Source organism: Dermacentor silvarum, chromosome 2 (genome assembly GCF_013339745.2).
Source record: "Dermacentor silvarum isolate Dsil-2018 chromosome 2, BIME_Dsil_1.4, whole genome shotgun sequence".
Lineage (NCBI taxonomy): Eukaryota > Metazoa > Arthropoda > Arachnida > Ixodida > Ixodidae > Dermacentor > Dermacentor silvarum.
This window is the reverse complement of record NC_051155.1, coordinates 183227514-183243119: the sequence shown is the minus strand read 5'-3', so window position 1 is coordinate 183243119 and position 15606 is coordinate 183227514. Positions and strand designations below refer to the sequence as shown.

The 15606-nt window shown below is 45.6% G+C and overlaps 1 protein-coding gene across 4 annotated transcripts in view; it reads right to left on the bottom strand.

The window, feature by feature from the left end:
- Positions 1-1515: 1515 nt before the first annotated feature.
- Positions 1516-15606, bottom strand: part of LOC119442256 (carbonyl reductase [NADPH] 1-like) — a 45235-nt gene continuing 31144 nt past the window's right edge. For all 4 annotated transcript variants that reach the window (XM_049662005.1, XM_049662003.1, XM_049662004.1 and 1 more), the window contains exons 5-8: positions 10871-10996; positions 10574-10715; positions 4145-4208; positions 1516-1832 (exon numbers count right to left, since the gene is read on the bottom strand). In XM_049662005.1, the coding sequence (XP_049517962.1) occupies positions 1729-1832; positions 4145-4208; positions 10574-10715; positions 10871-10996 (436 nt within the window). In that variant the 3' untranslated portion in view covers positions 1516-1728. The remainder of the gene's footprint in view (positions 1833-4144; positions 4209-10573; positions 10716-10870; positions 10997-15606) is intronic.

Sequence of the window (15606 nt, the reverse complement as noted above, 5' to 3'; positions counted from 1 at the left end):
AATATCAGTTTCAGAATGGTGCGCGAAATGGCAGATGACCTTAAATGTAAGAAAATCAGCCTTGCTAAGAATAACATGTAAACAAACCATATAAAATTTTTCCTACACGATTGATGACATGCAACTAACTACAGCCAAACAGCACAAGTACCTCGGATTAGTGATTTCAAATGAATTTAGATGGGAGGCACACGTAAACTATGTTACGTTGTCCACTTTAAGGAGATTATCCTTCCTCAAAGGGACACTAAAGGCAAATACTAAGTCGACGTGCGCTGTTTGAATACCTTTCCAGAAACCTCGAAACGCTTGTCTCGTGCAAAGAAAACACTTAGCTTACGAGAAAATTGGATCTGAAGGGTCCAAATACCTTTATTGCAATTCAAATCGCCCGCCACACCAACCGAGGAGTGGTGACGTTGCATACGCCATTACCGCCCTTTGCTGCTGTTGGTGAGGGAAACGGCAGCCCGACAGACGGCGGTACGGTGCGCCGCTGCAGCTGATTTTGGTCAAGTGGCGTAGACCGTTCAGGCATTCCGCGACAGTCGCATGCAAGTGGAATTCTTTGCTACTTGCAGTTAGTGCAAGGTTCGCGAGCCAGAAAAACTAGCGCAACACTACACGATAACAGAAAAACTGAAACGCAAACGTGCGGGCAGCGCAGAGTCGAGCGAACACGAAAGCTTTTGACCACCGGCATCGTTGTCAACGGTGTAATGTCAGTTAGTTATTTTTTGTAAAAGTGTAATAGAACTGGTGAAGTAGTATTTTCTTTCTTCTTATAATACAGTATAATGATGTTTTTATAATGAGTGGTTCAGTATTAGTGACAGAATTTAAATGAGGAGTGCCTTCGTCATCGGGCGAGTACTTGAATGTCCCGGGGAAGTCTCTAATCGTGTCCTGCATTTACCTAAATTTCTCTATTATTAAGGCTCTGCTCGCGATAATATTGATGCTTTAGAGATACTCGAGCACTAATATATCACTTTAGCTTGACTTAGTATTTGCCTTTAGTGTCCCTTTAAAAGAAGACTCCAATGTGCACCACCTAAAAGAAAGCTATTAGCCTATAATACCTTTACTCGACCTATACTAGAATATGCAAACATAGCTTGCTTCCCAGCCACCAGTGGCGCACCGACGAGGGGGGGGGGAGGGGTTCGGGGGTTGTAACCCCCCCCCTGAGGCCGACTTAACCCCCCCTTTTGTTTAACCCCTTTTCTTTCCTTGCACATTTGAGTACTGCAACTAAGATGTAACATGCGCAATCGTGTGCGCACTCACAAAAAGCGGATTTTTTGACAATTTCCCGTGAACAAATTGAAATTAGTGCTGTTTAGATGGTATTGGCAAACTGGGTGCGCTACTGCCAGCCACAAATAATTTAGTTAGAAAATTGTAAGGAGTGCAAAGAAAAGCTCGCCAGAAAACAAAGATCATCAGCAATGTTTCTCCGAACTCGAGGTTCCACAAGGCTGCGCTCCAAAAGTAAGGCAACAAAAACTGCCCTGCAGAGAGCAAAGTATTATTTATTTTCATACTACACCAACTTATAGCATCATAAGATGCTGCATATTACGATAATACATGTATGAGCAGGTAGATATATATATTTTTTTTGTTCAGAGGCTCAATGTCGGGCCTGCAAATACAAAACAGGCTAGTGAGTTCCTTAATGTGAAAGTGCAAGGCCACTGGTCCCAACATTGGTGACTTCTGCTGTTACTTGTCCCATGGAGTCACCGTGCGGTCATTCCAAACAAACTCTCCTTTGGGCGATTTGGTATTTGGAGGCAGCAGAGCCAAGTATGTTGGAGCATCAGCACCTACAATGATGTGCGACAAGAGATACGAGTCAAATATTGACTGTTACAGTATATTCAAAGAGTAAGGAAGCACTCGACTACGAACATAAAATAAGAAAAGCATTTAAGTGCGTCTCTAACTTTTTGAGAGTCACAGCCACACATGTACGGCGGCGACCACCTAAAATCGTGCCACCTAACATCGACCCGGAGGTGCTGCTACCTTCCCCGAGTTCAAAAAAAAAAAAAGTAATAATAATACATAAACAAATAAACAAACAAACACATAAATAAATAAATATTTATACTGGATCAGCAAGTCGTGAACTGGTGGATGATTAGAGTGGCACAGAATCGAATGGAAGGCATCGCTACAAAATTGCATCCCGCATCTCAACCATTGTCATGCTCTTGCTTGAGATAGACAAAAGTACAGTTAACGCATGCACCGAACGTTCATCCCCTGGAAACATAACAAAAGTCAACCGCACTGTGATAGCCACAGTCATTGCCCAGCATTTCCCTCCCCACCTTCTTAGTCATAGACATCGAGGGTGGAGTTGTCTCCACTTGAAACTGCTTGAAGAAGTCGTCCAGGACTGTGTCGCTATTTAACATAAGTTAACAAATGCTAGAGATGCGAAAGAGAACTCGCATGACAAATCACACAAATCGCAAACACAGCCTTTACGACTCAGTGGCTTTGCTTGGCTTGTCCTGCGTTGTGGGTGCCATCAGCGACTAATATATTGACTAGGCATTGCTAGTTTTGAGGAGGTGCCGACGACGTGGCCAATGACCATGCCGGTGATGCATCAAAACCAAAATATCGCTATTCCTGATCGGCACGGTGGCCAAATTGGCACACAGTCGCACAGTTGAAGTCCGAATTACTGCATGACACGCTGCGAGGTGTTCAAAATTTCGGTTGTCCTATATACATTAGGTCTATGGGGCCAGTGGCAAGGTCGTGAAGCTGTCCGAATCATTGGTCAGTGACTGTACTAGCATCTGACTGGCGGTTGCACCTACGGCTTCTTATTAGGAAAGAAACAAGGAATCAGTTACTGGAACAATCTTCCCGTCAGTATTACTAACATGGTGATCGCGTTGCAGTTTGAAACACAGTATTAAACACTTATAACACTATGTAGTACAGTTGAACCTGCTTATAACGAACCTCCATATAACGAATTCCTGGATATAATGAAGTTTTTCTATTCCCCGCCGTTACTCCATAGAAGCACATGTATTTGAGACCTCTACGTAACAAAGTGGCAGCGGGAGACCCCCTCGAAATAACAAATTTTCTCCGCCGACAACCTAGAGATTTCGCCCCAAATTTTGTCATTTTTGCGCGAGCAGCAACCGGAAGCACCTTCTCCGCGGCGACTGCGAGGCGCGAGCGAGCGCACGTGTGCATGCGTGCGTGCATCCCTCGACCCAGCGATCTTGCCACCGTGGGCGTGACCTTTCCCCCTCCCTTCATTCAAACCTGATCCCGCCGCTCAGGAGTACAACCCTAAATTTCCGCTACCATATCGCCATCGGCATTTCAATATGGCCGCCTCTTATGCACTTCGAGCCTAGCTCCCGTAGCTTTGACCATATGCTGTAGTACGTGTGATTAGGCATTAGTCTACCAATTTAGTTAAACAGCGAATGTTTACAAGTTTATACGGCCGATAAAACTACTATCCTTACTTCGTATAGCTGTCTGCTAATTTGCAGTCGCAATCGATGCTTCGCCTTTTGGGCAAAACTGGGACTTTTTTGTTCATCGCAACTTTAGTGTATTCGGAGTAAATCTTGAGCGATAATTGTATTTCTGTATGAAAGCATAAGGTGTGGGGTACTGTAAAGGATTTTTCTTTTCCTTTCTTTTGGTCACGGAAAATGGGTGCACGTTACAATTGAGGGCATGTTAGAACAGAGCAAATACGGTAAGCGTTTCTTTTTTGAATTTTCCTGCCGAACCTGCATATAACGAAACCCTCTTTATACCGAAGTTTTTAGGGAATTTGTCAATTTCGTTATATCCAGGTTTAACTGTAATTGCCAGCAGCAAGTATACATATTGCGTGATATCACATTTCAACTACGTATTACATAACTTATTTTTGGACAATGACAAGTTGTAACAACTAATAGGCGGTTTTGTGTTTGTGTTAGCCTTTGTACAATGTCCTTTCTTTTTGTTGTTTTTCATATGCTCTATAACTTAGCAATATAATTGTACCATGACCCTTCACGCACTACCCCAGACAGGAGCCTGTGAGAAATATGGAAATAAAAAATTTAAGAACAAGCAATAGTGTAGGATAAATACTTACCTTGGTCAGGCGTCAAAGGCCCCTTGTGGCTTGACATGTCTGTGTCAACATAGCCAGGGTGCACCTTTAATAATAAGAGTTAAGTATGAGAGCTCAATACACTAAGAAAGAGAATTACTGTACTTGTACAACAGCATGAAAAAATGAATACATTGCAAAAAGGGAACTTTTGATAACTAAATACTTTTTAATGCATGTGATGAATAGAATACAAACTAATGATGCCTAATGTAATCGTAGCCATGTGCACAAGATAGAACAGTTTAGCCTAGCAGTGTGTGCAATCAGATGCAACATGATGTGTACACACGTGGGACCATCTGTGCATGTGCCGGAGCCTGCACACTCCGTGTTAAATTGTTGCACTGCCACAAAGTGTCAAAAGCTAGGCGTGCATGCACCAAGGCAGATAAAGAGGAGAGGAAAAGAAGGGCAGGTTAGCCAGTGTATGGATCAGATGGTTATCCTGTGCTGGAAATAATTTATTTTTTTCTTTTCTTTCTGTGGTAATTGTAATTTATTAAATTAAATTTAAATAAATCGTGGCGTGAATGTTGTTCATAAAGGCTTCTTGAAATATCAGGCACCTTGCATCTACTATGGCTTCGACATCCGCCTTGGTCAGCGTCGTTCCCGACTGTCTGTTAATGTTTTCGAGCTCCTGGCATTTTTGATGCAGCTTGTCTGTGAGTTCTTGCTGTTCCTTGCATTTTTGGAGCAGTTTGTCGGTGAGCTCTTGCTGTCTCTGTTGACTGCGGAGTAGTTTGTCTATGAGGTTTTGCTGGCTTTGCAATTGGCTGTGCTGATTCTGCAGTTTGCTCTGCTGGTTCTGCTGTTTGTTTTCGAGGACCCGTATGGCTGTGGCTTCGGTCGACGAGGAGTCCAAGCTGCTCGTACCACTCGGGGCGCTCGAGCCACTTGCCACATCGGCGTAGCTCGCGCGCTTGACCGAGTGGGAGCGCGAGCGAGAACGAGAGCGGGAGCGCGAGGCATTTCGCAGTATTGACTTGGACCTGCTGTGCCTTGGGGAGCTGCCCACACTGATACTGCTCGAGCTGGTGGCCGCGGTGCTCAGCTCCGGGAACTCTTCACTGCTGGAGCACCAGCGGTTGTCTCTTTCTTGGAGCCTGTTGAGGCGCTGTTGCCGTATATTATATGGTGGTGGGCTTGGCTTCAGTCTCTTCTGCTGAAAGAAATTAATTAATTAATTACAGTTTTCTGTAACATCCGCAGCGAAAGCTTCCAACTTCCAAACAGAGGCACCCCGCAAGGGTCGGTCATCTCACCGCTACTCTTCAACGTGGCTATGATCAAGTTACCCAAACTCCTCGAGACCATACCAGATCTGCATCACGCGATGTACGCTGATGACATCACGCTCTGGACCAGAGCTGCGAACATTGGAAGGCAAGAAACCGCCCTACAAGAAGCCGTAAACACCATCGAAAGCTATCTCCAAAACTGTGGCCTCCGCTGCGCCCCCGAGAAATCTGAGCATCTCGTCCTGAAAGCAAGAACGAGAGGCAGGCCACCCAGCTACGAAGAGCCCGACCCCTGCGTCACCCTCAATGGGACGCCAATCCCGAAAGTCGATACGCTACGAATACTGGGACTCCTTATTCATAAGGACGGATCCGGAGCGGCCAGCCTACCAAGACTACAACGCACCCTTTCGCAGCTCACGCACCTCGTCAAGAGGATCTCAAGCCAAAGAAGCGGCCTCAAGGAGCAAGACACGCTCAGAATAATACAAGCACTGCTCACCAGCCGCATCACATACGGTATGCCGTACCTGGCTTTAAAGAACGCAGAGATCGAAAAGATCAACATCATGATAAGGAAGGCAATCAAAGTCGCCCTGGGACTCCCCCCCATGGCTTCTACTACACGTCTCCTTAAGATGGGCGTCCACAACACGTGGCAAGAGCTCGCTGAAGCGCACAAAAACAGCCAACTGGAACGACTCAAGCTTACACCCACCGGGAGATCAGTACTCCGACACCTGAACTACAGTGAGACGTACGTCGCAGACACGGACAAGAAAGAACGAATTCCATCGGACGTTCGAGAGTCCCTCTGCATTGCACCCATCCCGCGCAACATGCATCCCATATACCACAAGAGTAGAAGGCAAGCTAGAGCCAACGCCATCAAACGAAGATTCAAGCAAGACCCAGACGCCCGCTACACCGACGCGGCCAAGTATCCGCATCGAAACGCATACGCTCTCAGCGTCGTAGACTCCCGAGGCCGCGAGTTAGCATCGGCAACCGTCAAGGCACGCAACCCGGAAACGGCGGAAGAAGCGGCAATCGCTCTCGCCACCACCACATGCACAGACGCAGCAGTCATTTTCACCGACTCTCAGGCCGCCTGTAGAAATTTCTCGAGGGGCCGCATCTCGGCTGATGCACTCAAGGTACTGCAACGACGTAGCACTCCGCTCCCGTACACCTGCGTAACGTGGGTACCCGGACACGAGGGGCTAGAGGGGAACGAAGCGGCCCACACCGCTGCCCGCGAGCACGTCAGCCGGGCTCCCCTCGCCCCACACGCCCTCCGACCCGCGGCAGAAGAGGTGGAAGCCGTACCCAACAACTATTCGGCGATATTGCAACACTACAGGCTCGAGCGCCGCGTGTACCCTCCACCGCACCCAAACCTCGGCAAAGAAGAAAGCGTGGTCCTCAGACGCCTACAAAGTAATACCTACACACACGGCACTATAATGCACCGCCTCTACCCGACATCCCACAGCTACCTCTGCCCACTATGCAACGTCCCCGACACCCTGGCACACTTGCTCTTGGAATGCCCGTGGCATGAAGACAGCGAAATGCAGCCGGAAATGGACGCTAACAGAGCACCACAAGCAAACGAAGACCACCTGTTTGAAACGTGGGAGGCCAAGCTCACCCTCGGGGACCTGGAAGACCAACGACAACTCGTCGCCAGGGCCAAGAGGGCAGCCAAAGCCAGAGGGTTCCTGGACTAAGGAACCTTCCCACCTCAGGGTGATACCGGGCCTCGCTCGGGACACTGTTTCAATAATAAACGTTTCTCTCTCTCTCTCTCTCTCTTTTCTTTCTGGGTGTTCCAATAGGGGATGTGGGTTATACGAGCACACAGGTTATACACGTAAAAATATGATATTACTGCTCATGTGCCTTTCATCAACATGGCAAGATGCCGACAGCCCATAAAAATCTGCAGACCTTTTGGTGTCTTTATGGAGGCACCCTGCTTGCATTTCTTTTGCATAAATGTGATCGCCATTTTTTTCCACCATTATCTGCATGTATGCTTTAACGAATATCCGATATAATGAATGTAATGGCCAATGCGACTTCGTTATAACGAAATTCAACTACTGCAATATGACCCCCACCACCCACCAAGTACCCATGTGTATGCGTGTGCATGTGAGTGGGTGGGTGGATGGGTGGGTGATTAGTTAAAACCTGTGCCCCAGTAGCTGTAGAAAATAGCCTTGCTATCCTAAAATATTATATATCAATAAATATAGATGCATTAAACATCTTTATTAAGGGTGTGCAAATATTTGAAACTTTCAATAACGAATTGAATAGTGTCCTATTTGTGAATATGAATATTTTTTAACAGTTTTACTATTTCGAAGCATCAACCGTCGGCAATGAAACGTAGAATTGGAGCAAAAGTATGATCAATTTCATCCCCATGGGCATAGTAGAGGCACAAAACACAAGAGCCTTTGAAGTGGAGCAGGCTACGTCAGACAGGCAGCCATACTTTATTGGCTGCCTGGCTGTGTCATTCGAACTCTTCGAAGAGTCTTGTGTGCAAACAAACTGCTTATTATTTCTTAATATAATGTGCAATGCAATGACATAGACTTGCTGATGCTATAGATACTAGGATGTGAGCACTGTTTTATATAATTGTGAAAGCAGCTGTTGATTATTCAAAATGTATTCGATATTCAATTCGACTGGCTTCTGGCACTATTTAAATCATATTCGATTCGATCTCAGAAATTACTATTCGCATACTACTAATCTTTAGTTTGTGCTCTATTCACATTATTTTAAAGCGATAGCTGTATCTCACCAACAATCCACCAGCGGCATTTTGGTGATTTTTATGCAAAAAAACAAAGATCATGCTACCTCAAACCTGCACACAATGTACTCTATAGAAACCTGCAAAGGCCGCATTTTTTTTCCCAGGTTTTGACGGGGTGTAACCCTTACACGGGGGCAGCCAATTTCAGTCTGCTTTTTCCAGTTGTGCCCAATCCCCGCAATCGCTTTGTATTGTACCAAAAAAGCTAACACTACCATTCTCATAGCGCACTCTATTGCTCACGCATGCATGCCATGCACCTGGAGCCCATCTAATTCTCACCACCGTCCTTGCTGCTGCCACTCACGCTCCGCGCGCGTGTGCGTGCGTGCGTGCGTGTGTGTGTGTGTGTGTACCCTGATATGATTATGAGGCATGAAACAGAAGGGGGGGACATTATTTTTAACCAGAGTCCAGAATGTGCACCTAAAGCTACGTACACAAGCGGTCTGGGATTTCACCTCTGGATTTCGCCTCTATCAAAATGTGGCCACCGTAGTTGAGATCGAACCTGCACCCGCAAGCTTAACAGCACAACGCTATAGCTACTAAGTTACCGCAGCGGGTGGCTCAGTTCGGCAGGACATAGTCGTCCTCCGTGCCATCCATGGCGTTAGATATGTCTGCCACTTCACAACAATGTCTGAAGACACGGCACGTCATACACTCCGAACCCAAAAGCAAGCAAGCTTCTTTCCTTAGAATTTTGGGTTGCCAAGTTAAGGGGCTGCTCTTAGATGAGTAGGCTGTTACTAGAGTGCATACGATAAGTGTCATTGCTCATCTGGGATAAATTTTAAGAGAAGTATAAACATAAACATCCGCATCTGGTGAAATTTTTCTGAATGTTTACTTATCGCCTCAAACCTCTGACACAAAAGCACACGAAGTCATGGAGCCCAAGTCACCTGTTTACAGCCTTTGCATGGGCTGGCTAATGCATGCTAACAATGCACCTGGCACGGATCAGCTAGCATGTTCAAATCTCGTGCCTGATCAGGACAATAACGGAAGCAACTGGGAAGACACCAACAGCCAATAAGAATGCTGCTTGTAACATGTAGAATGCAGCAAATGCCTGTGAGTATTGTTCAAGGCATACGAATGAGGAGCGGGTAACATCTGTGACACCTGTGGTGCAGTTCATCAGGGCATTGTACAGGTGTCAAAAGATCAACAATGCCCTACATGCAATGCAAACATACTGCACTACAGCTCTCATTATCTATTTCATTGTAAATTTTCTATGAGTCGTCTTTTCATTTTAAAGCGCAGCTTTCTTTGCCTCTTCTCCCCATTCTGTAATAGCTGGCTGCTGTCTTAAGCTGTCTTACAGCACATAAGATCCACATTTTGTTTTTAAAGCGAAGCTTTATATGTCTAGATGAAATCGCCTGTGTACAGAAGACTATCATCATCAGCATTGGCTCGAGCGTCGTCGTCTTCTTCCGAAGCTGGCTTGTTGGTGCTCCTCGGATTGCGCTCATGCTCGTGCCACAGCACCCGCGTTCATCGTCGTCTTCTTCCACAGCTGGTTGCGTTGCCGCTGATCATTCCAGGGTAAAATTTCACTTCTCTTCTGTCGTTGTAATGGGGAAGCCACGTTTACGGCCGTATGAGCCATTGCATAAGGGGGTATAGGCCATTCATTGTGTTACGTAATGGACAGATTTAATTTTGAAGCAATTTAATTTTGAAGCAATTTAATTTTGAAGAATCACAAGCGGCAATGGTGGACGAATGCTGCTAACCACGCCGCCAAGCAAACGCCAGACATCAAACGCAAGCGACAACGGCGGACTGCAGGCATACCGTCAGTGACGTCGTTTTCTCCATCGCAGCTGAACTTATGTGTAAGCTCATCATTGAGCAATACTTTAATGAACCCTCAGGATTAACCCAGTGATAAACACCTGGGCCGCATGCTTCAGCTTCTCTGGTTAACTATCTTCACGATGTGGAACGGCTGATAAATTTTTTTGTTTTCTTTTATGTTTTCATTTTCTAGGTTATCAGGTCTGCCCTTGCATTAAAATTGTGTAAATATGGTGGTAGTTCTGTAATTGCAACAAGTCATGCAATCTTGCAAATAATGGTGCGCCTGCGTGTTTTCATTCCTAGCTAATTCAAAATGGATGCTACGAACCAGTTGGTAGGCCTCCCTCCTTCCCAAAACTAAAGAGTGTTAGTGCAGCAATAAATTCATGTGTGTGTAAAAACACTCAAAAGCTGCAAAAAATATATGCTACAAGAATTGCTCACTGCGATCTTACAAGTTCATTTCTGTCAGGGAAAATAAGCAAAGAAACTAGCGTCTCTACTCACAGCATTTACGACAAGATCTTCACGAGGGTCTGCATTGAATTCACGCTGCTGGATGAAGCTCAGCACAGTGATGCCAACCTTGGACGCATTGTAGGCAGAGTGCCCCCAACCTTTCTCATCATTCTTGCCATCTTTTGCAGCCCTGTTAAGTACAGTAAATGAGTTAATCACTGATTAGCTTCTTCATATACAAAAAAGTCACATTGTGAAACAAGCGACAAGCAAAGGCCACGTCATGAATGCAGCCACAAGGTGAAACTGCACACCTCGCAATAATGTAGTAAAACAAGAACTCACTGCACAAACTCCTTCATGAGGCTGCACAGCTCCTCCAGAGTAATGTCAGGGTTGTTGAGTCTCTTCCTCACCTCTTCTCCAGGAATCCTCTTAAGCATGCCACACATGCTGCTCAAGTTCACCACCCTGCAGACATATTTACCATAAGTGTTAACGCCAAATAGGTAAAAACCAAAACGAGCATGTCTGTGCATTTTCACATTCACCATCGCTTGCAAAGTTGGTGTGGCTCAGTCTAACACAGAGCTTAGGGCCTTCGGCATGTTTAAGAACGGGCTGCGAAGCAGTTGCACATTACACTCTATGTTAATCACACGTTCAAATAAAGTAAAATTTTGCTATAACAAAGTTTGAAGGGGGAGCTGAAATTACTTTGTTATATCTGTTATGAAAGTAAGCAGAGCTTGAAACGGGCTTAGTTGGTGTAGCTTCATCGTTCCGCATACCTGCCAAGTTATAAGAAACTAAATCCGGGAGATCTTCCGACTGGGGGGCAGGGTCAGCCGGTTACCCCCCCCCCCCCTGACATCGATATTTTCAAGTACTGACAGGAGAACTTCCTTACAATTTTATTTACAGATATACAAGCGACCACATGAACATCAATGTCTCACTTTTGCAAGCATTTCGTTGTTGCTAATCCTGTCTTCAAAAATTTCTTACAATTTAATTAAATTATCGGGTCTTATGTCCCACAACCACCATCTGATTATGAGGCACGCCGTAGCAGGGAACTCTGGATTAATTTCGACCACCTGGGGTTCTTTAACGTGCATCCAATGGACTGAACACGGGTGTTTTTGCATTTCGCCGCCAAAGAAATGTGGCCGCCACGGCCAAACTAGATTTGATCCCGCGAACTCGTGCTTAGCAGCGCAATGCGAAAGCCACTAAGCAACCACGGTGGGTGTTCAAAAATTCTTCAGATAATGTGTGATTGTAAGAAATTTAATTTCTTCCGCATTTTGCGAGGATGACGTTTCCCAGCGTCTTATACGAGCGACACATGGACGAGCAGCACTGCATCCTCATATTTTTCCCGGTGTTAAATTGCCGCTCACACTCTGCATTGCTCTGTGGTATCAACAAAATACCCAGCGTCACTTCGGCTGAGCACTACATTAAAAATACTTGGAAGAAACTTTTTGCACTAGCGCTCCTTGCTTTTAAAGCCACAACTGACCATAGGCTACGCAATGCCAGAGCGGCTGACGCCGAGAACGATGGATAGTCTAGTGTTGCTAGTTGCAGAACGCGGCATTCACTCGCTAGCTAGGGTACCCAACAACCCCGTCAGCTTAAGGAGCGGCTCTGCGATTAACGAAATAGCGCATGTATAGGGTTTCCCTACTACTTTCTTAACAATGTTTTGCGCGATGAACTTCCAACTGGATTGGATTGGCTTGGGTTGGTTAGTTGGGACAAAGCGCTGGACGCGGATAGAAACGGGAAACAACCGCAATTTCTGGGAGATTTTTCTGTCAACCGTACAACCGGAAGAAATGGACCAAATCCAGGAGTCTCCCAGGTAATCCGGGAGACTTGGCAGGTATGGTTCTGTCACACTGTCACAGGCACAATGGCACACAAAGTTAATGAAAAACAATAAACACATGACACGTGAAGCGCAAACTGTTACCTGAGATTTATTCTGAAAGAAAGACGAATTTATACTCGTAACTGCTACGAGCAGCTGCGGTTTACATTCACAAAGAATTAAAAAAAAAAAAAAGACTGCAGTCGTGCTTACATTAGACAAACAAGTTGGCGCTTAAATGAGAGGCTTAGGGAGCATAGATGTGATGTCAGTCTAGTTAATGCATCGGGCAACTTGGCTGCGCATTGCACAAGATGTGGTTGTGCACTGTCTTTTGACAGCACAGAAGTTCTGCTCAGAAGCAAGAATAAAGTGATAAGAGAGATATGGGAAGCCTTTTCCATGATTGCAGCTGATGAGAAGCCTGCGTCAGTGAGCTGTCAGTGTCACTCTGTCACTTTCAAACCCAATTCTTAAGATAACATTGCTTGCATGCGATTCAAGCGGGATAGGCATCACATCTGATTTTTCATCTTTTTATCTTTCTATACATCGTCTCCGCATGTAAACTGCAGCTGCTGAAAGCAGTTATGGGTATAAATACTTCTTTTGTTTACAATAAAACTCAGTTGACAGCTTGCACTTCACTTGTCGTGAGTTTCTTGTTTTTCCCTAACTTTGTGGGTCACAGTGCCTGCCAGAGCGCAACAGAATGATGACGAATATATCCATTACTTCATTTTAACTGCTGTCCACCCCCATCAGCAGCTGTGGTTTACATGTGCAAGAAAAGTAATAAATGATAAATTAGATTTGAAAAAATGAAAAAGATCAAGGAGATGAAAAATCAGATGTGACACGCCTCCCACTTGAATCATATGAAAGAAACATTATCTTAAGAATTGGGTTTGAAAGTGACAGACTGACACTGACGGCTCATTCACGCAAGCTTCTCACCAGCTGCAATCATGGAAAACGCTTCCCATATCTCTCTCGTCACGTTATTCTTGCTTCTCAGCAGAACTTGCACGCTGTCAAAAGACAGTGCACAACCACATCTTGTGCAACATGCAGCCAAGTTGCCAGGTGCCTTAACTAGGCTGACGGCGTATCTATGCTCCCTGAGCCTCTCATTTAAGTGCAGACTTGTTTGTCCAACGTTAATTGCGACTCTTTTTTTTTTTGTGCATGGAAACTGCAGCTGCTGATAGCAGTTATAGGTATAAATTCGTCTCTCTTTCTGAATAAAACCGAATTGACAGTGTGCACTTCACTTGTCATGTGTTCTTTTTCACTAACTTCGTGCATCACCGTGCCTGTCACAGAGAAACCGAACGATGATGAATATATCCATTACTTCCTTACAACCGATGTCCACCTCAATGCCCAACATTGTCATCAAGGGGGTAGGCATAATGGTGGGTTACTAGTGGGTAAACTAAAGGTGAACAAATAATTGGCAACCTAAGCCAACAGAGAGCAAGAGTAGGTTTGAAGATATGAAGACTAAGGTAATGTTCAATAGCCTGGCAAGAGAACAAGAACTAAAGATTGGTAGTTGGCTGCTAGAATCTGTGCAAGAGTACGTTTATCTAGGCCGATAAGTCACAACCAGGTCACGAAAAGAAAATCTACAAAATAATAAAAATAGATTGGAGCACATATGGCAGACATTACCACGTCATGACCAGCAGCTTACCAGTATCCTTGAAAAGAAAAGTGTACAACAATTTCATTAGTGTTGATCCAGCTTGTGCATCGTGACGGCTATTTGCCATGCTCAATCTCTGAGAACCGCTGCCCCAGTGGCATCATGGCGGACACGGTTAGCACGCAGGAGCCACTTTCTTGTGCAAACCGTGCTTCGCCCTCCTGGCGTTGAGTCACCACACGAACACACGTCACCTGGACGTGCCCTGATTGGCCTTCCCATGGAGGCCCCCGGGTGCCCTCTTCACCCTACCTCTCTTCCACAGTGCTTTCTCACCACTGCAGATGCTCACAGGCCTGCAACGAGTTGGTTTCATGGGACCTCTGCTCCCATGACTTCTCATTCTCGTGCTTGGCAGAACACTACCCAGTTAGCTTAGTGCAGCGAACGCACATACTCGATCAGTCTTGCAGTGAGCCTTTGCGCAAGAGCCATGACTGTCGCACTGTAGTGTATCTTGGGTTATAAAACCTATGTTTATTGGCAGACTGACTCTGGAGCCTTCTCTTCACCATGGAGGAGAGTCGACGAGCTCGCCCATAGCGCCTTTGTGCATTGCACAGTGGAGGAGCGTTGTGCTCTTTCCCAACTGTCGCTCGTAGGGTAAGCCTTGCACAAACTTATCTCCACACATTCTACCAGTACTAACATGGGGGGCAGAAACTTAGAGGTTAACAATGAAGCTCAAGAAAAAGTTGGGGACCGCACAACAAGCGACGGATCAAAGTATTATAAGCGTAATGTTGAGTCAGGAAGACAGTGGTGTGGATTAGAGAGGAAAAGAGAGGGGGGGGACCAATATTATAGTTGTGATTAAAAGGAACAATTGGAGTTTGGCAGGCCATGTAATGCATCCAGCAGCTAATCGGTGGATTTACGGAATGAGTGCCAAGGGAAGAGAAGTGCAGTTGAGGACGGCAAAGTACTAGGTAGTGTGACAAAATTACGAAACTTGCAGGCACAGGGCGGATTCAGCTGACGCAAGACAGTAGTAATTGGAAATTGGTGGAAGAAGCCTTCGTCCTGCAGTGGATATGAAATAGGCTGATGATGATGATGATGAAACCAAAGCTGATGCAAAAGCCTGTAGTGCACCATTGAAGGATCGCAAAAAAATTTTTCATCATGTCTTTGTTAGTGAAAGGATTGCTTTCTCTAATGCAGCTGTCAATGCTAATTCAACTTCATCGTCATGAGGTGCGTGGGTAGCGGCACAGACCTTACCATCACACGAATTCAGAGGCTCGCAGCACTCTCACTCAGCATATGGCCAGTCCTGCAGTAGGTGTATGCAGCCTCGCTCAGCAAAGGCAATATGTTTGCACTTCGATCACTACATCATGACTTTGAGGAAATGGCAATGCCCGACATTCAGTACCATGACCTCCCTGTAACAACTTTTTTAGTTTTTCATGATGTGGATGCATAGAGTGTGTACCTGAACGTGCTCTCTCATCTCCTCTGTTTAACACCTGCAGCTACTGACAC